The 18,810-nt window shown below is 38.1% G+C and overlaps 2 protein-coding genes across 2 annotated transcripts; both read right to left on the bottom strand.

The window, feature by feature from the left end:
- Positions 1-529: 529 nt before the first annotated feature.
- LOC133651583 (arrestin domain-containing protein 3-like) lies at positions 530-4,972 on the bottom strand. The gene is made up of 6 exons (XM_062049562.1): positions 4,668-4,972; positions 4,534-4,594; positions 4,325-4,472; positions 4,156-4,252; positions 1,116-1,372; positions 530-1,052 (listed from the first exon to the last, which is right to left on the bottom strand). The coding sequence occupies exons 1-6, from the start codon at positions 4,912-4,914 to the stop codon at positions 783-785; spliced, it is 1,080 nt and encodes a 359-aa protein (XP_061905546.1). The 5' UTR covers positions 4,915-4,972; the 3' UTR covers positions 530-782.
- Positions 4,973-5,801: 829 nt separating this feature from the next.
- Positions 5,802-18,810, bottom strand: LOC133652180 (arrestin domain-containing protein 3-like). Its single transcript, XM_062050634.1, has 7 exons — positions 18,495-18,810; positions 18,369-18,429; positions 18,160-18,307; positions 12,852-12,948; positions 8,390-8,646; positions 6,701-6,785; positions 5,802-5,821 (listed from the first exon to the last, which is right to left on the bottom strand). The coding sequence occupies exons 1-7, from the start codon at positions 18,754-18,756 to the stop codon at positions 5,802-5,804; spliced, it is 930 nt and encodes a 309-aa protein (XP_061906618.1). The 5' UTR covers positions 18,757-18,810.

Raw genomic sequence — 18,810 nt, 5'->3', positions numbered from 1 at the left:
CCTCACGGTAATGCACAACAATTAATTATACACATTGTCACACACACATACACCCCTTGTGGATTAGTCTCACGCCATTCTTTTGTTTAGTATATGTATATTTAGTATTGTGTATTATTATATACCGGGGCGGTATAGCTTGGTTGGTAGAGTGGCCGTGCCAGCAACTTGAGGGTTCCAGGTTCGATCCCCGCTTCCGCCATCCTAGTCACTGCCGTTGAGTCCTTGGGCAAGACACTTTACCCACCTGCTCCCAGTGCCACCCACACTGCTTTAAATGGAACTTAGATCTTGGGTTTTACTATGTAAAGCGCTTTGAGTCACTAGAGAAAAGCGCTATATAAATATAATTCACTACTATTATACATATTGTGTATATATATATATATATATATATATATATATATATATATATATATATATATATATATATATATATATATATATATATATATATATATATATATATATATATATATATATATAATAAAACATAGAGCAACATCACCCCCTTGTGGCACTGTGCCGTCACTACTCCCTCCTGCAACCATAACACAACTTTTGTCTTCTTGTCTCTCATAATTGTGAACGATGGGCAAAATTCCCCAATAAAAGTGCAGTTTCCATTTAAGTGTTCCTCACGCATGGATGGGGAGGGGGGATGGTAATCCATTGCAACAGAGAACATTCAGAGAATCTGTTCCTCAGTCTGTGTGGCGTTCTTTGGCACCAGTCAGGTTACATTGTCTTTTTTTATTTTTTTAAAGGCAGTGGAAGGAGACTTATAGATAACTTTCATATTTGTCAGCATCACCCAAAGGGTACACTGTGTGTGATTCATATGGTGGAGGGAGGTCCAGAGGTTGAGTTGTTGTTGTTCTACACTGGGGTGTTTGACTCCAGGTTGGTTGGTTTGAGTTCCCAAATGCTTCAAATCCAAAGGCAGCTGCGGGATCTGGTGGTTGTTTAATGTCAGGAACATCCAAGGCGGGTAAGACGACTATTGGAAGTTTGACTTTTGGGTTGATTGCATATTTGATATCCAGAATGATCTGTAAAAAACAGAACTGTATTAGTTCCTCTAGTCGTGGATCTAAGCAGTCTGTGTGGTTTACCTTCAGCCTGTACTCCAGCTTGATGATGCCGCAATTCAAAATGGACGACGGCAGCTCTCTAGGGATGGTTATCACCATTTTCACCGTCTCTTTGCTGTACGCGTCAATCGACTCCGCTTTTTCCTCAAGAATATCCATGGTGGAATGTTTCCTTTCACCCTGGGCAAAGAAGCTCTTCTTTTTGTACAACACCATTTTGGGCTTCACCGCACGAGACGATTGGTTATGGACTACAACTTTGACCCGGAGATCTTCACCTGCAAGGAGGCACGACACATAAAAATCACACGTGTCGTTGCACCAGTTGCAGATACATGTGCACATGTTGTTAAATGCCAGGCTTTTATAATGTAAATAAGAAGACACACAAATACATTCAGAGATTTTTCCACATTTCGTGTCAACTATAAGGGTTTCCCTCTAGATTGCCAAGATACCTGTGGCGGAGGGGGGGGGCGTGGTTAGGGGCGTGGCCAATATGACATCTTCACATTATTTGCTATGATGCACATATTTTCTTTAAAAAAGAAATAAATGTAAACATACATTTAAAACAAATCTAAAAGTGTACGCCCTGAGCTCGGTAGGTCGTGAGTTCAAACCCCGGCCAAATCATACCAAAGACTATAAAAATGGGACCCGTTACCTCCCTGCTTGGCACTCAGCATCAAGGGTTGGAATTGGGGGTTAAATCACCAAAAATAATTCCCGGGCGCAGCCACCGCTGCTGCTCACTGCTCCCCTCACCTCCCAAGGGTGAGGGTGATGGATCTATTTTGCTTATTGTGCTTTTATTTATTATATATTTTTCTACAGATTTCTCCAATCCTCTAAGTGACTTTTTTCTTAATTAAAAACGACTGGCAACAAATCTAGCATTTATTTCTGGTGTTATTGTAGATTGTACTAAAGTTTTGAGAGTCTTTATTACATTATTTTGTTTTCACGTCAAAAAGCCTCATTTTTAAGGTGTGGCGGCTAATATATTGCCATGGCGCACCGCCACAATCATTTACATTACGGGGAAACCCTGACTATAGGCAACTTGTCCAGGCTGTACCCTGCCTTCCGCCCGGGTGCAGCTGGTATATGCTCCAGGAGGTGTAAAGTAACGAAAAATGTGGACGCTAAAAACTAGGGATGCACAAAAAAAATTTTTTACAGCTAATACCAATGATTGATTAACTTATTTATATCTAATGCTTTTTAAAATTTAGATATAATTAGTTTGTGTACATCTTCTTTTGCAGTTGGCTTTGGAAACTTTCAAAACTCAGTCATAGCGATGTTGGCTTTTCAGGTGGCTGACAAGGTTTGATGTGTTAAAGCGCAATTTTTTATTTCCTTCCCCATGTAATCTTTGCAGAACATTTATAAAAAAACTAGTACGCAAAAGTTTCACACCATCGACGCCATATTTATTTATAGTGAGCTCAGGGGAGGTTTAGGAGCGCTTCATTTGCTCACACTAACACACCTACAGCACAGTCTGGGTAATGCCACATTTTTAAATAAACGCTTATCAGAGCTTTTTTTTTTTTTAATCTGATTTATTGGTGTTTTGTCATAATTACTATGACTAAATACTGTTAATATTACATGTTATTATGAATGTTGCAACATTACATCCAGCATGTATTCAAAATGATGTTGGAGGGTTTTGAGTGTTTTTTAGAGATCTTTATAGGCATACTACAGGGGTGTCAAACGTGTTTCATTGAGGGTCACATCGCAGTTATGGTTGCTCTCAGAGGGCCGCTTTTAACAGTGAATAATATAAATGTGTATATATAAAGGGTGGCTGGCAATGTTCCCTCTAATTTTTCATGTATTTGAGCAAACGTAAAAACACCCTGAGCACTCAGTGGAATACAGACGTGCACACTGTGGTCATACCAGCAGCACATTTGTCTCAAACCTGACATAACAATTTAAATGTCTTATTATTATAATCAAGTGACAGTAGTCAATTTCAAGAAACTTGTTTCATTGAGGGCCACATCGCAGTTATGGTTGCTCTCAGAGGTCCGCTTTTAACAGTGAATAATATAAATGTGTATATATAAAACATTTGAATAAAAGTCTTTTTTTTACGTACGCTGCACAAAACCAAATCTTTATATTGTACTGTATAAAACTGGCAGTTTAGTCGCCACAATTTCACCATAATATTTGCAGGGTTTTATTTATTTTTTTACAGCATATAAAATAAAATAAAAACCATGGAATTTAATTAAATGGAATGGAAAAATGGTACAACTGGGGTTTTTTTTAACGTAAAAATTAGTTTTTTACACTGTAAAATCTATGGTTGTTGTGTTTTATAGTGTATTATTACTCTATATGGAAAGTGGATTTTACTGTAAAAAAATTGTACTGTAAAATTTTCACATGAATATTTTGTTGGATTACTTGCTTTGAAATCATTAGTCAAGCAGATATTTAAGTATTTATCTTTATTTCAACAATAACATTGTTTTGAAATGAATGATGATATAATTTTTTGTTTTATTATTAGAGATGATTAAAGTGTAAATATATGTAATTGTACACAGTACATTTATATTTGTAATATATTTATTAAGAAAAGATAAGGTACTTTATTTACACATATTATTTCCACGCTTTCGGGGGCCACACAAATTGATGTGGCGGGCCAGATCTGGGCCCCGGTCCTTGAGGTTGAGACCTGTGGCATACTAGATGGTATCCGCCTTTTACTGCGTTGTTAGCCGCCTCTTGCGAGCAGTTTTTCACTAATTAGAACGCACGGAAAAGTGAAAGACGTATGTTCTTGTCTCACGTAAGGATTGTGGATGAAGGGCAAATTTCCCCCCAAAATGTGCCCGTTTCCTTTAAGAGTGTGCATTTTTATGCAACCTGGTTGTTACAGTTTTTTTTTTTTTTCCTCAGTTCACCCTAAAATATACCATCTTATTTTTCAATTGAGTTGTTCACATTGTAGTTCACAATAAAAGTGGCCGCCATGATGTCAGGTGTCCGATCGACGTCATTAAATAGTTTTCAAATATATCACCACCTTGCTGGTATCCCATTCTGCTTGTGTAAACATCCATTGCGACATTTCCGGAGCCAAAAACGCTGAGACTTTTATCAGTGCACTCATGCTGAGGTTCCTGAGAGGAAAAAAAAAATCAATTGGTTAAGTGAGGATTACATTCATGAATCCATCTAAACAGACTTCTCACCATAAGTCCGTGTATATCCATGTCAGCTTTGGAGACAAATGTAAAGTGGGCTTTAGCTTCCTTTGTCAGTTTCATTGACTGTTTGAGCTCTGCCTTAACCTTATGAACAACTTTACCGGTCCCTGACTTGAAGGAAGACGGCATTTTTCTGCAATGTACAAAAGCAGGTTCATGATTCGTCAGCAACACCCAGAAGACAAAATGCATACCTGTCAGGGACTTTGAAGGTAAAAGGGAACACATGTCTTCCTTTGGGAATTGTTTCATTACCTGGATGTATAATCAAAGCATCTTAATCAAAGCTGGGAACAATGATGAAAAAAGAGCTAATTCGATACATTACCGTATTTCAAAATACGTTGTTTGATTTCATAATATTTCTCATCAGACCAGTAGTAACGGTGGTAATATTGTCCATATTGTTCGTACCAGCAAACCGTAGCCTTTCCTTTTCCAATAAAAATTAGAGATTGGACTGTTGTGTCTTTCGAGACCTCCAAAATAATCCTTCCGGTTATGGTATCTCCATTTGTGAAGATATTCTGGCTATTGATGGAATTATATTCAATTAAAAAATCTTTGATGGTCATTTTCCCAAAAGAAATACGGATTATAAAGGCCTCGGATTGATCCAAGCAGTAAAGTGCTGTCTGTTTAGAGCCGGTAGACATGCTATGAACAGGCGGTGTTGACTATGCAGATAATGTAAAACCAGTTTTTCTTGTCCGTCAAAACTTTGTGAACACTCATTGAAGTGAAGTGAAGTGAAGTGAATTATATTCATACAGCGGTTTTCTCTAGTGACTCAAAGCGCTTTACATAGTGAAACCCAATAACTAAGTTACATTTAAACCAATGTGGGTGGCACTGGGAGCAGGTGGGTAAAGTGTCTTGCCCAAGGACACAACGGCAGTGACTAAGATGGCAGAAGCTGGGATCGAACCTGGAACCCTCAAGTTGCTGGCACGGCCACTCTACCAACCGAGCTATACCGCCCCTTTAATTGAAAATTAAAGTCAATACAAATTCTAAACTAGATAAGATATACTGTAGGTTTAACAAATCCAGTGCATTTGTTTGGGACATACAACTTAAAATTATTAACAGAAATGAAACATATGTTTCGTAACACAAATTTCTAACAATTGATAACCATTTTATGGTAAGACAAGTTTTGTGTAAAAAATATGTTCTCCTATATATATCCTCTTTTAAGGTACAATATATCAACAAAAGGGCAACAACAATTATTTTAGTAAAACTGTTAACAATAAAAGGGAAAAAAATGACATGCCAGACTGAACTGACTTTTATTTTATCTTATAAATGAAAGAAAAAATGGTGCATAATAAACCAATGTTTATTGTCATGTTTTGTCTCAGTTTAGTATTTCTTTAGTTGTTGATGTAGTTCTGTTTCGGCACCTTGGTTTGTTTCTTTGTTGCCATGGGTGCTGATTATTGTCACCTGCCTCCGATTAGTGGTCGGGTCGCTCACCTGCAACCGGTCACTAATCAGAGAGCTATTTATCCTGGCCTCATGCCATACTCTGCCTGGCAGTTATGCAGTTGGACGTTCGAAAGCAACGTACAGGTAAGAAAGATGGTTGATTACCGCAATCAGGCAATAATATAAACATAGGAACATGCCGATGGCACGGGAAGATATAAAAAATCTTAGCACAGGAACAAGAAGCAAGAATCACCAACGTAACGTGTTGCATGTAGCGAACAAAACTGCCAGGCAGAGTATAGTGTGAGGCAGGAATGAATAGCTCTCTGATTATTGACCCGGAGCAGGTGAGTGTCCCCACCACTTATCAGGGGCAGGTGACCATAATCAGCACCCATGGCAACAACGAAATAAACCAGGGTGCTGAAACATAACTAAATCAACAACTAAAGAAATACTAAACTTGGACAAAACTTGGACCGGGCGAGGGATCATGACAGTTTATTATCAAAGAGAATGCATATGACTTTGACTTGACAAGGAGACTACAGGAGTACAAAATAATACTTAAGTGTTGAAAGTTTAAAAAAAAAAAAAAATCAGATATGACTAATAAAACTTTTCAGCGCTGAAAGGTTTGTTGGGATTTTTTGGGAAAAACTGTCATTGCTCCAAAAATATTAATACATCACAAAAAGTGTTATTTACATATTAAAAGGTGTAATTACCTTATCTTAAGTAGTTCACTTTGAAACAATGTTTAGAAATACTGCATATTTTGTGTTTTTCCCACGATAAGAAGGCATGTTTTGTTTTGTTTTTTTTACAAAAAGAGCATGAAATACATTTTCCTAAAAAAGCATAATCAAATATATCCATCTATCTATCAATCCATCTTCTTCCGCGTATCCGAAGTCGGGTCACGGGGGCAGCAGCCGAGGCAGACTTCCTTCTCCTCAGCTACTTTGTCCAGCTCTTCCCGGGGGATTCCGAGGTGCTCCCAGGTTAGCTGGAAGACATAAAAGCTGTGTCTCAATTTCGGGGGCTGCATCCTTCCAAGTACCCAGCCCATGGAGTCGACAAAGTGTGGGTCCTGGCGAGAGTCCTCCAGCAGCAGCTGGAGTGATATTAACTAGGACAGTCTAGCCTACGGGACAATTCTTGGTTTTGTCAGTTGTCCCCGCCCTTACATTTACGTCACGTTTCTGCTGCTCAGTTTCCCGAGGTTTACTAATGACGAATTTAAGAGAAGAATGTCGAATAGTTTTTTTGTGTTCTCTTGGTCCTTTACCTTATTCCAGAGGAAGTGTTGACAAGCGTTCTAAAGCTGTTAATCCTAATTATTAGTTAATGATAGATTTTTATGCTTGTGAATGCTTGTTGGAGTGGGACATGTACCTTTTTTAAAAACATGCAGACAATCCAGAAGATGTCCCAGAAAGAGTTCTCACCGTCTATCCCTACCACAATCTCTTATTTAGCAGTTACTTTATTAATATTCGATTCACAATTGATGTAATTTTCTAAACGTGTCACATTGCTTGCATTATAGCCAGAAACGGTAAATATTGGAATTGTATATTATTATTATTATCATATAATTATTTGCCATGAAGGCAGAGGAAATGAATCACAACAACTACAGTTTCAGTACATGAGTTTATTAATGTGAATAGGTTATAAAAATACTTAGTTTTTAAATGATCATCCAAATTGGTATGAACGTGTTTTTGTCATTTATTTGTGCTCTGTTGTTGTCCAAGTCCTCCTTGATTATTCTGCACGGCAAAAAAAACAGAAAAAAGAAACACAAGACCACAATAATCATTGATAGAAATTAACATTTTCAAATAACATGCAAATTTACTTAGAAAACAGCAATAATCAATATTGGTTCATTGATGCACATGTTTATAGCAAATTTTGTAAAAAAAAAACAAAAAAAAACGTTATTTACACAAACAAAATACTATAAAGATATTTTAACATTCTGCTCTGATCAGACTTTTATAATCAAATAACATGTCTTGGAATAGGTGCATGTACTTCACATACAAATAAAAGGTAAGACCACAAATTGTTTTTAATGTTATAAAGTAAATGAACGTATATGAATACATTTTTATGAAAGTGAATTATTCTCTTGTTATCCTATTAATAAGCAGCCTGCATAAGCATTGATGAGACCATATGGAATTAAAATAAAATAAAAAAGGTGCCTAATCTACCTTGAAGCTCATCGCACATCACTGGTGGAAGGATATTTATAGAACATTTCCATATTCGTCAGCATTATTTAAGGAGGGATACACTATGTGTGATTCATATGGTGGAGGGAAGTGAAGTGGTTGGGTAGCTGCGCTATACTCGGTGTTTGGCTCCAGGGTGGTTGGTTAGAAGGCAGCTGCAGGACCTGGTGGTTGTTCTCCGTCAGAAACCTCAAGGGCAGGTAGGACAACGATTGGAAGTTTGATCTTTAGGTCAATTGCAAATTTGATACCAAGGACGATCTGTAAAAACACTACTTAGTTGCTAGCATAACTATATAATAGTTTTAAAATGGTCTTTTCAGACTTGACAGTATTTATATCGATATGGTGGATCAAAGATTACCTTCAGCTTGTATTCCAGCTTGATGATGGCGCTATTCAAAATGGACGTCGGCAGCTCTCTAGGGATGGTGATTATCTTCGTCACAGTTTTGTTACTTTGCGCCTCAACGGGCTCCCCTTTCTCCTTAAGAATCTCCTTCCTGTAAAGTCTCCTGTGACCCTGAGCAGAGAAACTCTGCTTTTCGTACAATACGAATTTAGGCTTCAAGGTCCGAAATGATTGGTTGTGAATTTCGACTTGGACTTGGAGATCTTCACCTGCAAAGGGAAAGTACTGGTGGTGTACTGAACACAAAATCACGGACATGAACAATGTGACTACTTAAAATAAACGAGCAAAAACATGATAATTTACTTTGTTCCTTTGCACGGCACTGATCTGGTGGGGTAAAATGGGAGGAATGCATTATTCAAGAACCGACAGGTTACGGCAGGTGTATGGGCAACCGTCAGGGTTGCACGATATAGACCACAGGTGTCAAACTCAAGGCCCGCCACATCATTTTGAATGGCCCGTGAAAGCTTGGAAATAATATGCATCAATAAAGTACTTTATCTTTCTTTCTTTTTCACAGAAAAAAAGACATGTATTGCATGCACTGATATATCTTTTAAACGTTATCTATCTAATAATGCAACAGATATTATATTATCATACATTCTAAACATTTTTGGGGGTAAAAACATACATAAATATCTACTTAGCCTTATGATTTCAAAGGCCTCAAGTTATCCATAAAATCGTACACTGTAAACATGACAATATATATATATTTTTTTAAATTCCGAATCTTACCGTAAGAAAAAAAACTGTGGTACCATTTTTACATTTACAGTAATTCACTGTAAAAACAGCAAAAAAAAATGTATGCAAAAAAACACCAAAATGTGTGTAGCCTATCACTACATTTTACAGTAAAATAATGTGACCATTTTACTGTAAATGTTATTGTAAAATGATGCCACTTTTTTGACCGTGTAGGTAAAATATACATTTACTAATCAAATGAATAGGTAATCGTGTGACAATATCATGCGGCTAGTCCTTATACTTGTATGTTTCTATTATTAATGTTACAAGCGCCCGGCCCTCTGAGGGCAGCCAAAACTGCAATGTGGCCCTCAATGAAAACGAGTTTGACAGCCGTGATATACACGATAAACGATATTAATTATATAAATCTGGCCGACGATAGAGCTTTTAATTCTTTAGTTGCATCAGGATATTTAGAGATGCAATAGTATTGCAGATATCGCGGTGTTGAGGTTTCAAAGTCCTCACAATAATGTTGTGACGTGTGACAGTATCAGACGGAGACTTGGTTAGTGTACTTTTTCCCTGGATCTTTCAGCGCTCACATTTAGATTTCAGATTTAGATTCAAGACTTAGATTTCAATTTCCATCCATCCATCCATTTTCTACCGCTTATTCCCTTCGGGGTCGCTGGAGCCTATCTCAGCTACAATCGGGCGGAAGGCGGTGTACACCCTGGACAAGTCGCCACCTCATCGCAGGGCCAACACAGATAGACAGACAACATTCACACACTAGGGCCAATTTAGTGTTGCCAATCAACCTATCCCCAGGTGCATGTCTTTGGAGGTGGGAGGAAGCCGGAGTACCCGGAGGGAACCCACGCAGTCACGGGGAGAACTTGCAAACTCCACACAGAAAGATCCCGAGCCCGGGATTGAACCCAAGACTACTCAGGACCTTCGTATTGTGAGGCAGACGCACTAACCCCTCTGCCACGATTTCAATTTAACATTTAGTTTTAGATTAAATAATTCACAATCACATTTAGATTGAAGATTCATATCTAAGATTTAGATTTAGATTGAATATTTATATTTAAAATGAAGATTTATATTTAACATTTAGGTTTGGATTTAACATTTAGATTTACAATAAAAATTTACATTTGGAATTCAACATTTAAATTTAGACTTAACATTTAGGTTTAGATTTAATATTTAGTGCTCAAATTTATATTTAGCTTTAACATTTACATTTGGATTCAATATTTAGATTCTAGATTTAGGGGCAGCATGGACGTACAGGGGTTAGTGCTGGTGCCTCACAATGAGAAGGTTCTAGGTTCGATCCCCGGGCTCGGGTTCTTTCTGTCTGGAGTTTGCATGTTCTCCCAGTGACTTGCTGAAAATAAACCACAGTGCATCCGGAAACTATTCACAGCGCTTCACTTTTTCCACATTTTGTTATGTTACAGCCAAATTCGAAAATGGGATATAATTATTTTTGTCCTCAAAAATTCTACATATTAATGATAATGTGAAAAGTTTTATTTTGAAAAGGTTTTATTTAAAAATAAAAAAATTAAAATGTACATGCCAAAAAGTATTCAGAGCCTTTGATCAATACTTTGTTGATGCACCTTTGGCGCAAATTACAGCCTTTTTGAATACGAGTCCACACACTTGGCACACCTATCCTTGGGCAGTGTCTGCCATTCCTCTTAGCAGCACCTCTGTGCTGCTAAGTATTTGGCCACCCATCCAAATGATCAGATTCAGGTGTCCTAATCACTTGGCCCGGCCACAGGTGTAAAAATCAAGCACTTAGGCATGGAGACCGTTTCTACAAACATTTGTGAAAGAATAGCCGCTCTCAGGAGCTCAGGGATTTCCAGTGTGGAACTGTCATAGGATTCCACCTGTGCAACAAATCCAGTCGTGAAAATTCCTCGCTCATAAATATTCCAAAGTCAACTGTCGGCTTTATTTATAAGAAAATGGAAGAGTTTGGGAACAACTGCAACTCAGCCACAAAGTGGTAGGAGTGTTTGGAGAAGGAGGAATTATGGTGTGGGGTTGTTTTCCAGGAGTTGGGCTTGGCCCCTTAGTTCCAGTGAAAGTAACTTTGAATGCTCCAGGATACCAAAACATTTTGGACAATTCCATCCTCCCAACCTTGTGGGAACAGTTTAGAGCAGGCCCCTTCCTCTTCCAACATGACTGTGCACCAGTGCACAGAGCAAGGTCCATAAAGACATGAATGACAGAGTTTGGTGTGGATGAATTTGACTGGCCTGACTGACCTGAACCCGACAGAACACCTTTGGGATGAATTAGAACGGAGACTGAGAGCCAGGCCTTCTTCACCAACATCAGTGTGTGACCTCACCAATGCGCTTTTGGAAGAATGGTCGAAAATTCCTACAAAGACACTCTGCAACATTGTGGACAGCCTTCCTAGAAGAGTTGAAGCTGTAATAGCTGCAAAAGGTGGACCGACATCATATTGAACCCTATGGGTTAGGAATGGGATGGCACTTCAAGTTCATATGTGAGTCAAGGCAGGTGGCCAATTACTTTTGGCAATATAGTGTACCTCAGATTTGATGGCAAGTGTTGGTTTTCATCCAGGAACGCGTTCTCAATGCAATGTTGCATCCTTCCTAGCGAGTTAGCCTTCCATAGTGCAAAACCACTTCTAAGTCAGCAATCCTCGCCTCAATGGCAGCAAATAAAATACGTAGTATCACCATTGGAGGACAAGGAATAGCTAAATGTTACGGATGGGTGGCATGGTAATGCGCTGGTCGTCTTCCCAAGATGCAGATGAACGTTCGGAAGTGCCGTGCAGGTGAGAAGTTGATTTATTTTCATAAATCAGGCAAGAATACTAAACAGGAAAAATGTGCCGATAGCACGGGAAGCAAAGCTAAAACTTAGCAAAAGATAAACCAGCAAAGGAACCAGAAGCAAATGTATTCAAACGTAACTTGTTGCGTGACGCAAACAAAACAGCCAAACCAAGTGTGGCGAGAGGCAGGAATAAATGGCTCTCTGATTAGTGCCCGGGAGCAGGTTAGCGTCCCGTCCACTAATCAGAGGCACGTGAAAATAATCAGCACCTATGGCAACCAAGAAACACAAACCCAGGGGTGCTGAAAAACAGAACTAAGCGAATCCTAAACATAAAGAAAACATGATCCGCATGGCAGCGGATCATCACACTAAACATGCTACACCACCGGGGGAGGATATGTTAACTGCAAGCTGGAGGTCTTGAATGTAAACAAAGGTGGGCTGATCCATAGGTTTGGTTTAGTTAGCTATGTTTATTATTTATAATGCTTATTTTTGGACCAAACATTTTAAAATATGCTTAAAAAGTTCCACAAAACTATAAAGTTAAGTAGAGGGCCGTAGATTATGGGCCAGTGGGCCACAAATGGCCCGCAGGTTTGAGAGACCTGATTTACAGTACAGTAATGCACTGTAAAAGCAACACTAAAACTGTAAAACTGGCTGCTCAGTTACCAACAGTGGTACCGTATACAATCTTTTTTTTATTTTATTTAAAAACAAAATAATTTACAGTACTATGGTCTAAAAAAAAACAACCAACAATTTAGCAACTGAGCCAGTTTTTTACCATTAAAATTTACCTTTTTATAAAGTACAAAACCCAGGTGTAGTTCGAATATAGCTTTACCTTGCTGGTATCCCATTCGGCTCGTGTGAACATCCATTGAAATGCTGCCAAAGCCACAAGTACTGAGACTTTTATCAGTGCAATCATGTTGAGGTTCCTGTAAAAATAGAACATACTGATGTGAGAACTACATCCATGACTTTTTTAATGAAACCACCATCTGTTATTGGGTGCCAAATTTTAAAGTTCAGTCACACTTTTCTTGCATCTATATTTCTTAGATTAAACTCACATTCTCACATTTAGGTCACTCTTCTCACATTTAAATTGAAATTAAATGTTGACTCTAAATATTATATCCAAGTGTTAAATCTAAATCTAAATGCTAAATCCAAATCTGAAATCTAAATATTATATCTAAATGTTAAATCTAAATCTAAATGATGAATCTAAATCCAAATCTGAAATCTAAATATTATATCTAAATGTTAAATCTAAATCTAAATGATGAATCTAAATCCAAATCTGAAATCTAAATATTATATCTAAATGTTAAATCTAAATCTAAATCCAAATCTAAATCTAAATCCAAATCTGATATCTAAATCTAAGAGTTATATCAGAACCTATATCTTAAATAAGAATCTAAATATTAAATATAAATCCTAAACCTAAATGTTAAATCTGAATATAAATTGTTAAGTGAAGGGAGGTTAATCATAATTATATAGCGCTTTTCTGTAGTGACTCAAAGTGCTTTACATAGTGAAACCCATTATCTAAGTTACATTTAAATCAGTGTGGGTGGCACGGGGAGCAGGTGGGTAAAGTATCTTGCCCAAGGACACAACGGCAGTGACTAGGATGGCAGAAGCGGGGATCGAACCTGGAACACTCAACCGAGCAACGCTGCCCCTTAAATCTAAACTTTAATCTTAAATCCATCCATCCAAATCTAAATACAAATGTTGAATCTAAACCTTAATGTTGAATCCAAATCTTAAATCTAAACTTCAATGTTAAATCTAAATCAACATCTGAAATGTAAATCTTAGCGCTACCGCTAAATGGTAAATCTAAACCTAAATGATGAATCTAAATACAAATGTTATATCTAAATGTTAAATCTAAACCTAAATGTTGAATCTAAATCTTAAATCTAAATCTAAATGTTAGCTCTGAATGGTAAATCTAATAATAATAATAATAATAATACCTGGGATTTATATAGCGCTTTTCTAAGTACCCAAAGTCGCTTTACATGTAGAACCCATCATTCATTTACAACTGGTGGTGGTAAGCTATTTTCATAGCCACAGCTGCCCTGGGGTAGACTGACGGAAGCGTGGCTGCAATTTGCGCCAACGGCCCCTCCGACCACCACCTATCATTCATCATTCAATTCACCGGTGTGAGTGGCACCGGGAGCAAAGGGTGAAGTGTCCCGCCCAAGGACACAACGGCAGCGATTTTTTTTTGGATGGTAAGAGGCGGGGAGCGAACCTGCAACCCTCAGGTTTCTGGCATGGTTGCTCTACCCACTATGTCATGCCGCCCCAAATCTAAACCAAAATGATAAATCTAAATACAAATGTTAAATCTAAACCTTAATGTTAAATCTAAACCTAAATGTTGAATCCAAATCTTAAATCTAAACTTCAATGTTAAATGTAAATGTAAATCTTAGCGCTAAATGGTAACTCTAAACCTAAATGATAAATCTAAATACAAATGTTATATCTAAATGTTGAATCTAAACCTAAATGTTGAATCTAAATCTTAAATATTAATCTAAATGTGAGCGCTAAATGTCTCGCCAAGTGTAAAGATCAATATTTATAGAACGTCAATATTCCACCAATCCAAGGCCTCTCAGCCGCAAAGCCGTGCCCACATCGCTGCCTCTCAGAGCAGACACTCCTACATCTTTCCTACTGCGGAAGAAGGAAACATGACAGATGCTTAAAGACAAATAATGGCAATAAAGTTGCATATTTAAAAAAATGGCAGCTCCAAACGTGTGAGTGTGCATGGGGTGTTGAGACAATCCGACACCCAAACGCGTCGACGCTGCACTTTTACATTGAATGGAATTGCTTTTTACACCGAGGCATGCAGTCTGCTGGAATACACCTATTTCTATTTGTGTGTGTCTTTCATCATTTCGCTGCGCTATTACTTCATGATAGTGTCACATATGAACGTCACGATCATTGTCATATAAGTTTGATGCAGCTGACTGGCTTTGGATCGCTTCTAAAGAATATGTCTTCATTGTGAGATAAATGGTAAAAACATGATCGTAGTGAGTGTGAAGTCATCATTTGAGAAGCGGGAATTGAAAGGAAGTAAGATGAAGGAAAGATGACTTTAATTCACACTCACTATAATCATGTTTTTACCATTTAGCTCACAATTAAGACATATTCTTTAGAACCGATCCAATGTGAGCGTGTCAGCTGGCTTGTGAATGTCTGCACTGTAAAGCAGAGATGTGGGCGCGGCTTTGCGGCAGGGAGGCCTCGAATTGTTAGAAAAATGGACGTCCTACAAGTATTCATCTTTACACTTGGCAAGAGATTTAGTGCGCCGTAGAGATGCGCGGTTTGCGGACACAACCGCGGACTCCGCGGATAATCCGCGGGTCGGGCGGATGCATGACGAAAAAAATCGATTTTAAATATATTCGGGCGGGTGGCGGTTGAACCAATTTGGAAATATATTTACATAGTTAAATGTATAAAGAGAATCCAATGCGTCCCAGCAACAAGTGCCGTAAGTGAGCGCTCCTTCAGCGTAGCAGGGCGCATTTTAGAGGCCAGGCGCTCTCGCCTGAATCCTGGGACTGTAGATGCCATTTTATTCCAGTGTTATGAGAGTAGCGTGTGTGTGTGTGTGGCCCTTTAACAGGTGACAGCATGTGAGGTGAGTGACGTCAGTGAGTGTGTGGGCGAGAGAAGAGAGGGAGCGGTAGCGTGAGTGCGGGCGGGGACTAGTTTGTTTTGTTTTGTGTTGGATTGGCTGTGTGCAAGCAATCAATAAAGCAAGAGTTGCAACTAATCGCCGGACTCTTCATTCACCCTAAAGTCGTCCGATGTGGAGACCCACTGCCGGGTAAAGTGAAGGGTGTTGCCCCGAGCCTACATCGGCCCTGGAGAAGTGTCTCCCCTGCGCTCTTCGACTACGGTCTGGGTGCAGGAAGCAGGAAAGGTGCAACACCTGCATAGTGCTAACAAAAAAAAAAGTAAGTAGACATACGGTTGGATATGTTAAACGAATTACTCTACGTTACCTAGGCTATACCAAATAAGCCCATGTCTAACCTATATTGAGTTCGGTCAGTTGAATAATTGTGATGGTTACGTGTTGTTTGGGCGCACTACAATGCAAAGGGATTAAGGCAATTGCGTTGTTTATTGTGTTTTTTTTCTATTGGAGATATACTACTGTGTGTTAATTATTTGGCCTCGCTTTCAAGTGAAGCGTATCTCCGATTGGCTACAATGTAAGGCTATTTAGCCTGCTTTGTTTGTCGCGACCGTCTATTTTCATTGTAATTCAATTATTATTATTTATTTAATTTATTTTTGTTTAAATAGGGATGACATATATATTTTATTGTATAATTTAAGTTTGTGCGTGTGATTGACAGCCTAAGGCTTATTAGGCACTTTTTTTTTTTTTTTTTAAATTTCAACTTAAAAACGTATGAGCCTATGCCTATGCCTACAACATAGGCTATGTGTTTATCTTTATTTTCCTGCCTGTCGTTGACAATGGAGATTGTCTGATATTTTGTCATGGCTGCAGATCAATCAATAAAGGTTCATCTTTGTCGCAAAATTGTTCGCTGTTTCACTGTGCACCCCACCCTCGTCCCTATTTGAGCATTATAACGTTAACAAGTTAATTTTCATTGAAATACATTCAGAACATTTTTTTACCTAATGAAAATATAGGCCTAATCTTTCTAAAACATGTTTTTAACTTCTTAAAGGCATCCTTCTGCTTGCTGCAACTGCGCACACAAAGTCTCCTTTCTTTAACAGGCATAAGCTTTCTAACCTCACTAATGCTTTGCATCGTCTATATTAGATATATAACAACGGGCGGATGGCGAGTGGGTGTGGTTTTGATAAAATGTTGGTTCGAGTGGATGGCGGGTGGATGACGACTTTTGTGATGCGGTTGCGGATGAAATAATTGCCTATCCGCGCATCTCTAGTGCGCCGATTTAGATTTGCATTTAGATTTAAAATTTAGGTTTAGATTGAAAATGTTGCGCTCACATTTAGATTCAACATTTATGTTTAGATTTAACATTTAGATTTGACATTTAGGTTTAGATTTTTCATTTAGGTCTTGATTTAACATTTAGATTTTACATTTGGATTTAAGATTTGGATTCAACATTTATATTTAGATTCAACATTTGGGTTTAAATTTAACATTTAGCGCTCACATTTAGATTTAGGATTTAGAATTAGATTTAAGATTTAGATTTAACATTCAGCGCTCACATTTAGATTTAAGATTTAGATTTCGAACGGGACAAGCGGTAGAAAATGGATGGATAGATGGATTTAGTTTTAGATTAAATACTTCACGCTCACATTTAGATTTTAGATTTATATCTAAGGAGTAGATTTAGATTGAAGATTTAAAATTATATTTACCATTTAGGTTTATATTTACATTTAAAATTAAAATTTAGATTTAACATTTACATTTCGATTCAACATTTATATTTAGATTCAAGATTTATAGGCAGCACGGTCGGACAGGGGTTAGTGCTGGTGCTTCACAAGAAGAAGGTCCTGGGTTCGATCCCCGGGCTCTGGATCTTTCTGTGTGGAGTTTGCATGTTATCCCCTTGACTGCGTGCAGGGTTCCCTCCGGGTACTCCGGCTTCCTCCCGCCTCCAAAGACATGCACCTGGGAATAAGTTGATTGGCAACACTAAATTGGCCCTAATGTGTGAATGTGAGTGTGAATGTTGTCTGTCTACCTGTGTTGGCCCTGTGATGAGGTGGTGACTTGTTCAGGGTGTACCCAGCCTTCCGCCCAAATGCAGCTGGGATAGGCTCCAGCCACCCCTGCGACCCGAAAGGGACAAGCAGTAGAAAATGGATGGATTTAGATTTGATATATAGATTTAACATTTTGGTACAGATTTAACATTTAGATTCAAGATTTAGATGTGCATTTAGATTTGAAATTTAGATATAATATTTAGGGTCAACGTTTAGTTTAAACTTAAGTGTGATGAAAATGAGCTAAATGTGAGAAATATGTCTGCTACCAAAGATTGACTCAACGTTTTCATTCGGCACCCAATAATCGATTGTGTCTGTCACAGACTTCTCACCATGAGTCCGTGTATATCCATGTCGGCTTTGGAGACAAATGTAAAGTGGGCTTTAGCTTCCTTTGTCAGTTTCATTGACTGTTTGAGCTCTGCCTTAATCTCATGAACAACTGTACAAGTCCATGACTTGAACGAAGACGGCATTTTTCTGCAACGTACAAAAGCAGGTTCATGATCTGTCAGCAACATCCAGAAGACAAAATGCATACCTGTCAGGGACCTTGAAGGTGAAAGGGAACACATGTCTTCCTTTGGGAAATGTTTCATTACCTGGAAGTTGAAATGATTTGCCAAAATTGTCTAAAAATAGTAAATATGACAAGATGCAACATTACCATCTCTCAAGATATGCTGTTTGATATCATAATATTTTTCACCAGACTGGTAGTGATGTACAATATGTGAAACAAATTGACTGGGATATTCATCTTCAGTCCAGTGAACATTTGCACTTCCTTTTCCAACAAAAGCGAGTGACTGGATTGTAGTATCTTTAGAGAGCTCCACAATAATCCGTCCGTTAATTGTATCTCCGTTTGTGAAGATGTTCCGGCTATTGATGGAATCATATTCAATTGAGAAATTCACAATGGTCATGTTCCCAAAAGAAAGAAGAAATACAGATTTAAATGTCTGCTGTAATTCCAGGCA

Source organism: Entelurus aequoreus, linkage group LG06 (genome assembly GCF_033978785.1).
Source record: "Entelurus aequoreus isolate RoL-2023_Sb linkage group LG06, RoL_Eaeq_v1.1, whole genome shotgun sequence".
NCBI classification, from domain to species: Eukaryota; Metazoa; Chordata; class Actinopteri; order Syngnathiformes; family Syngnathidae; genus Entelurus; species Entelurus aequoreus.
This window is presented reverse-complemented; position numbering and strand designations above follow the sequence as displayed.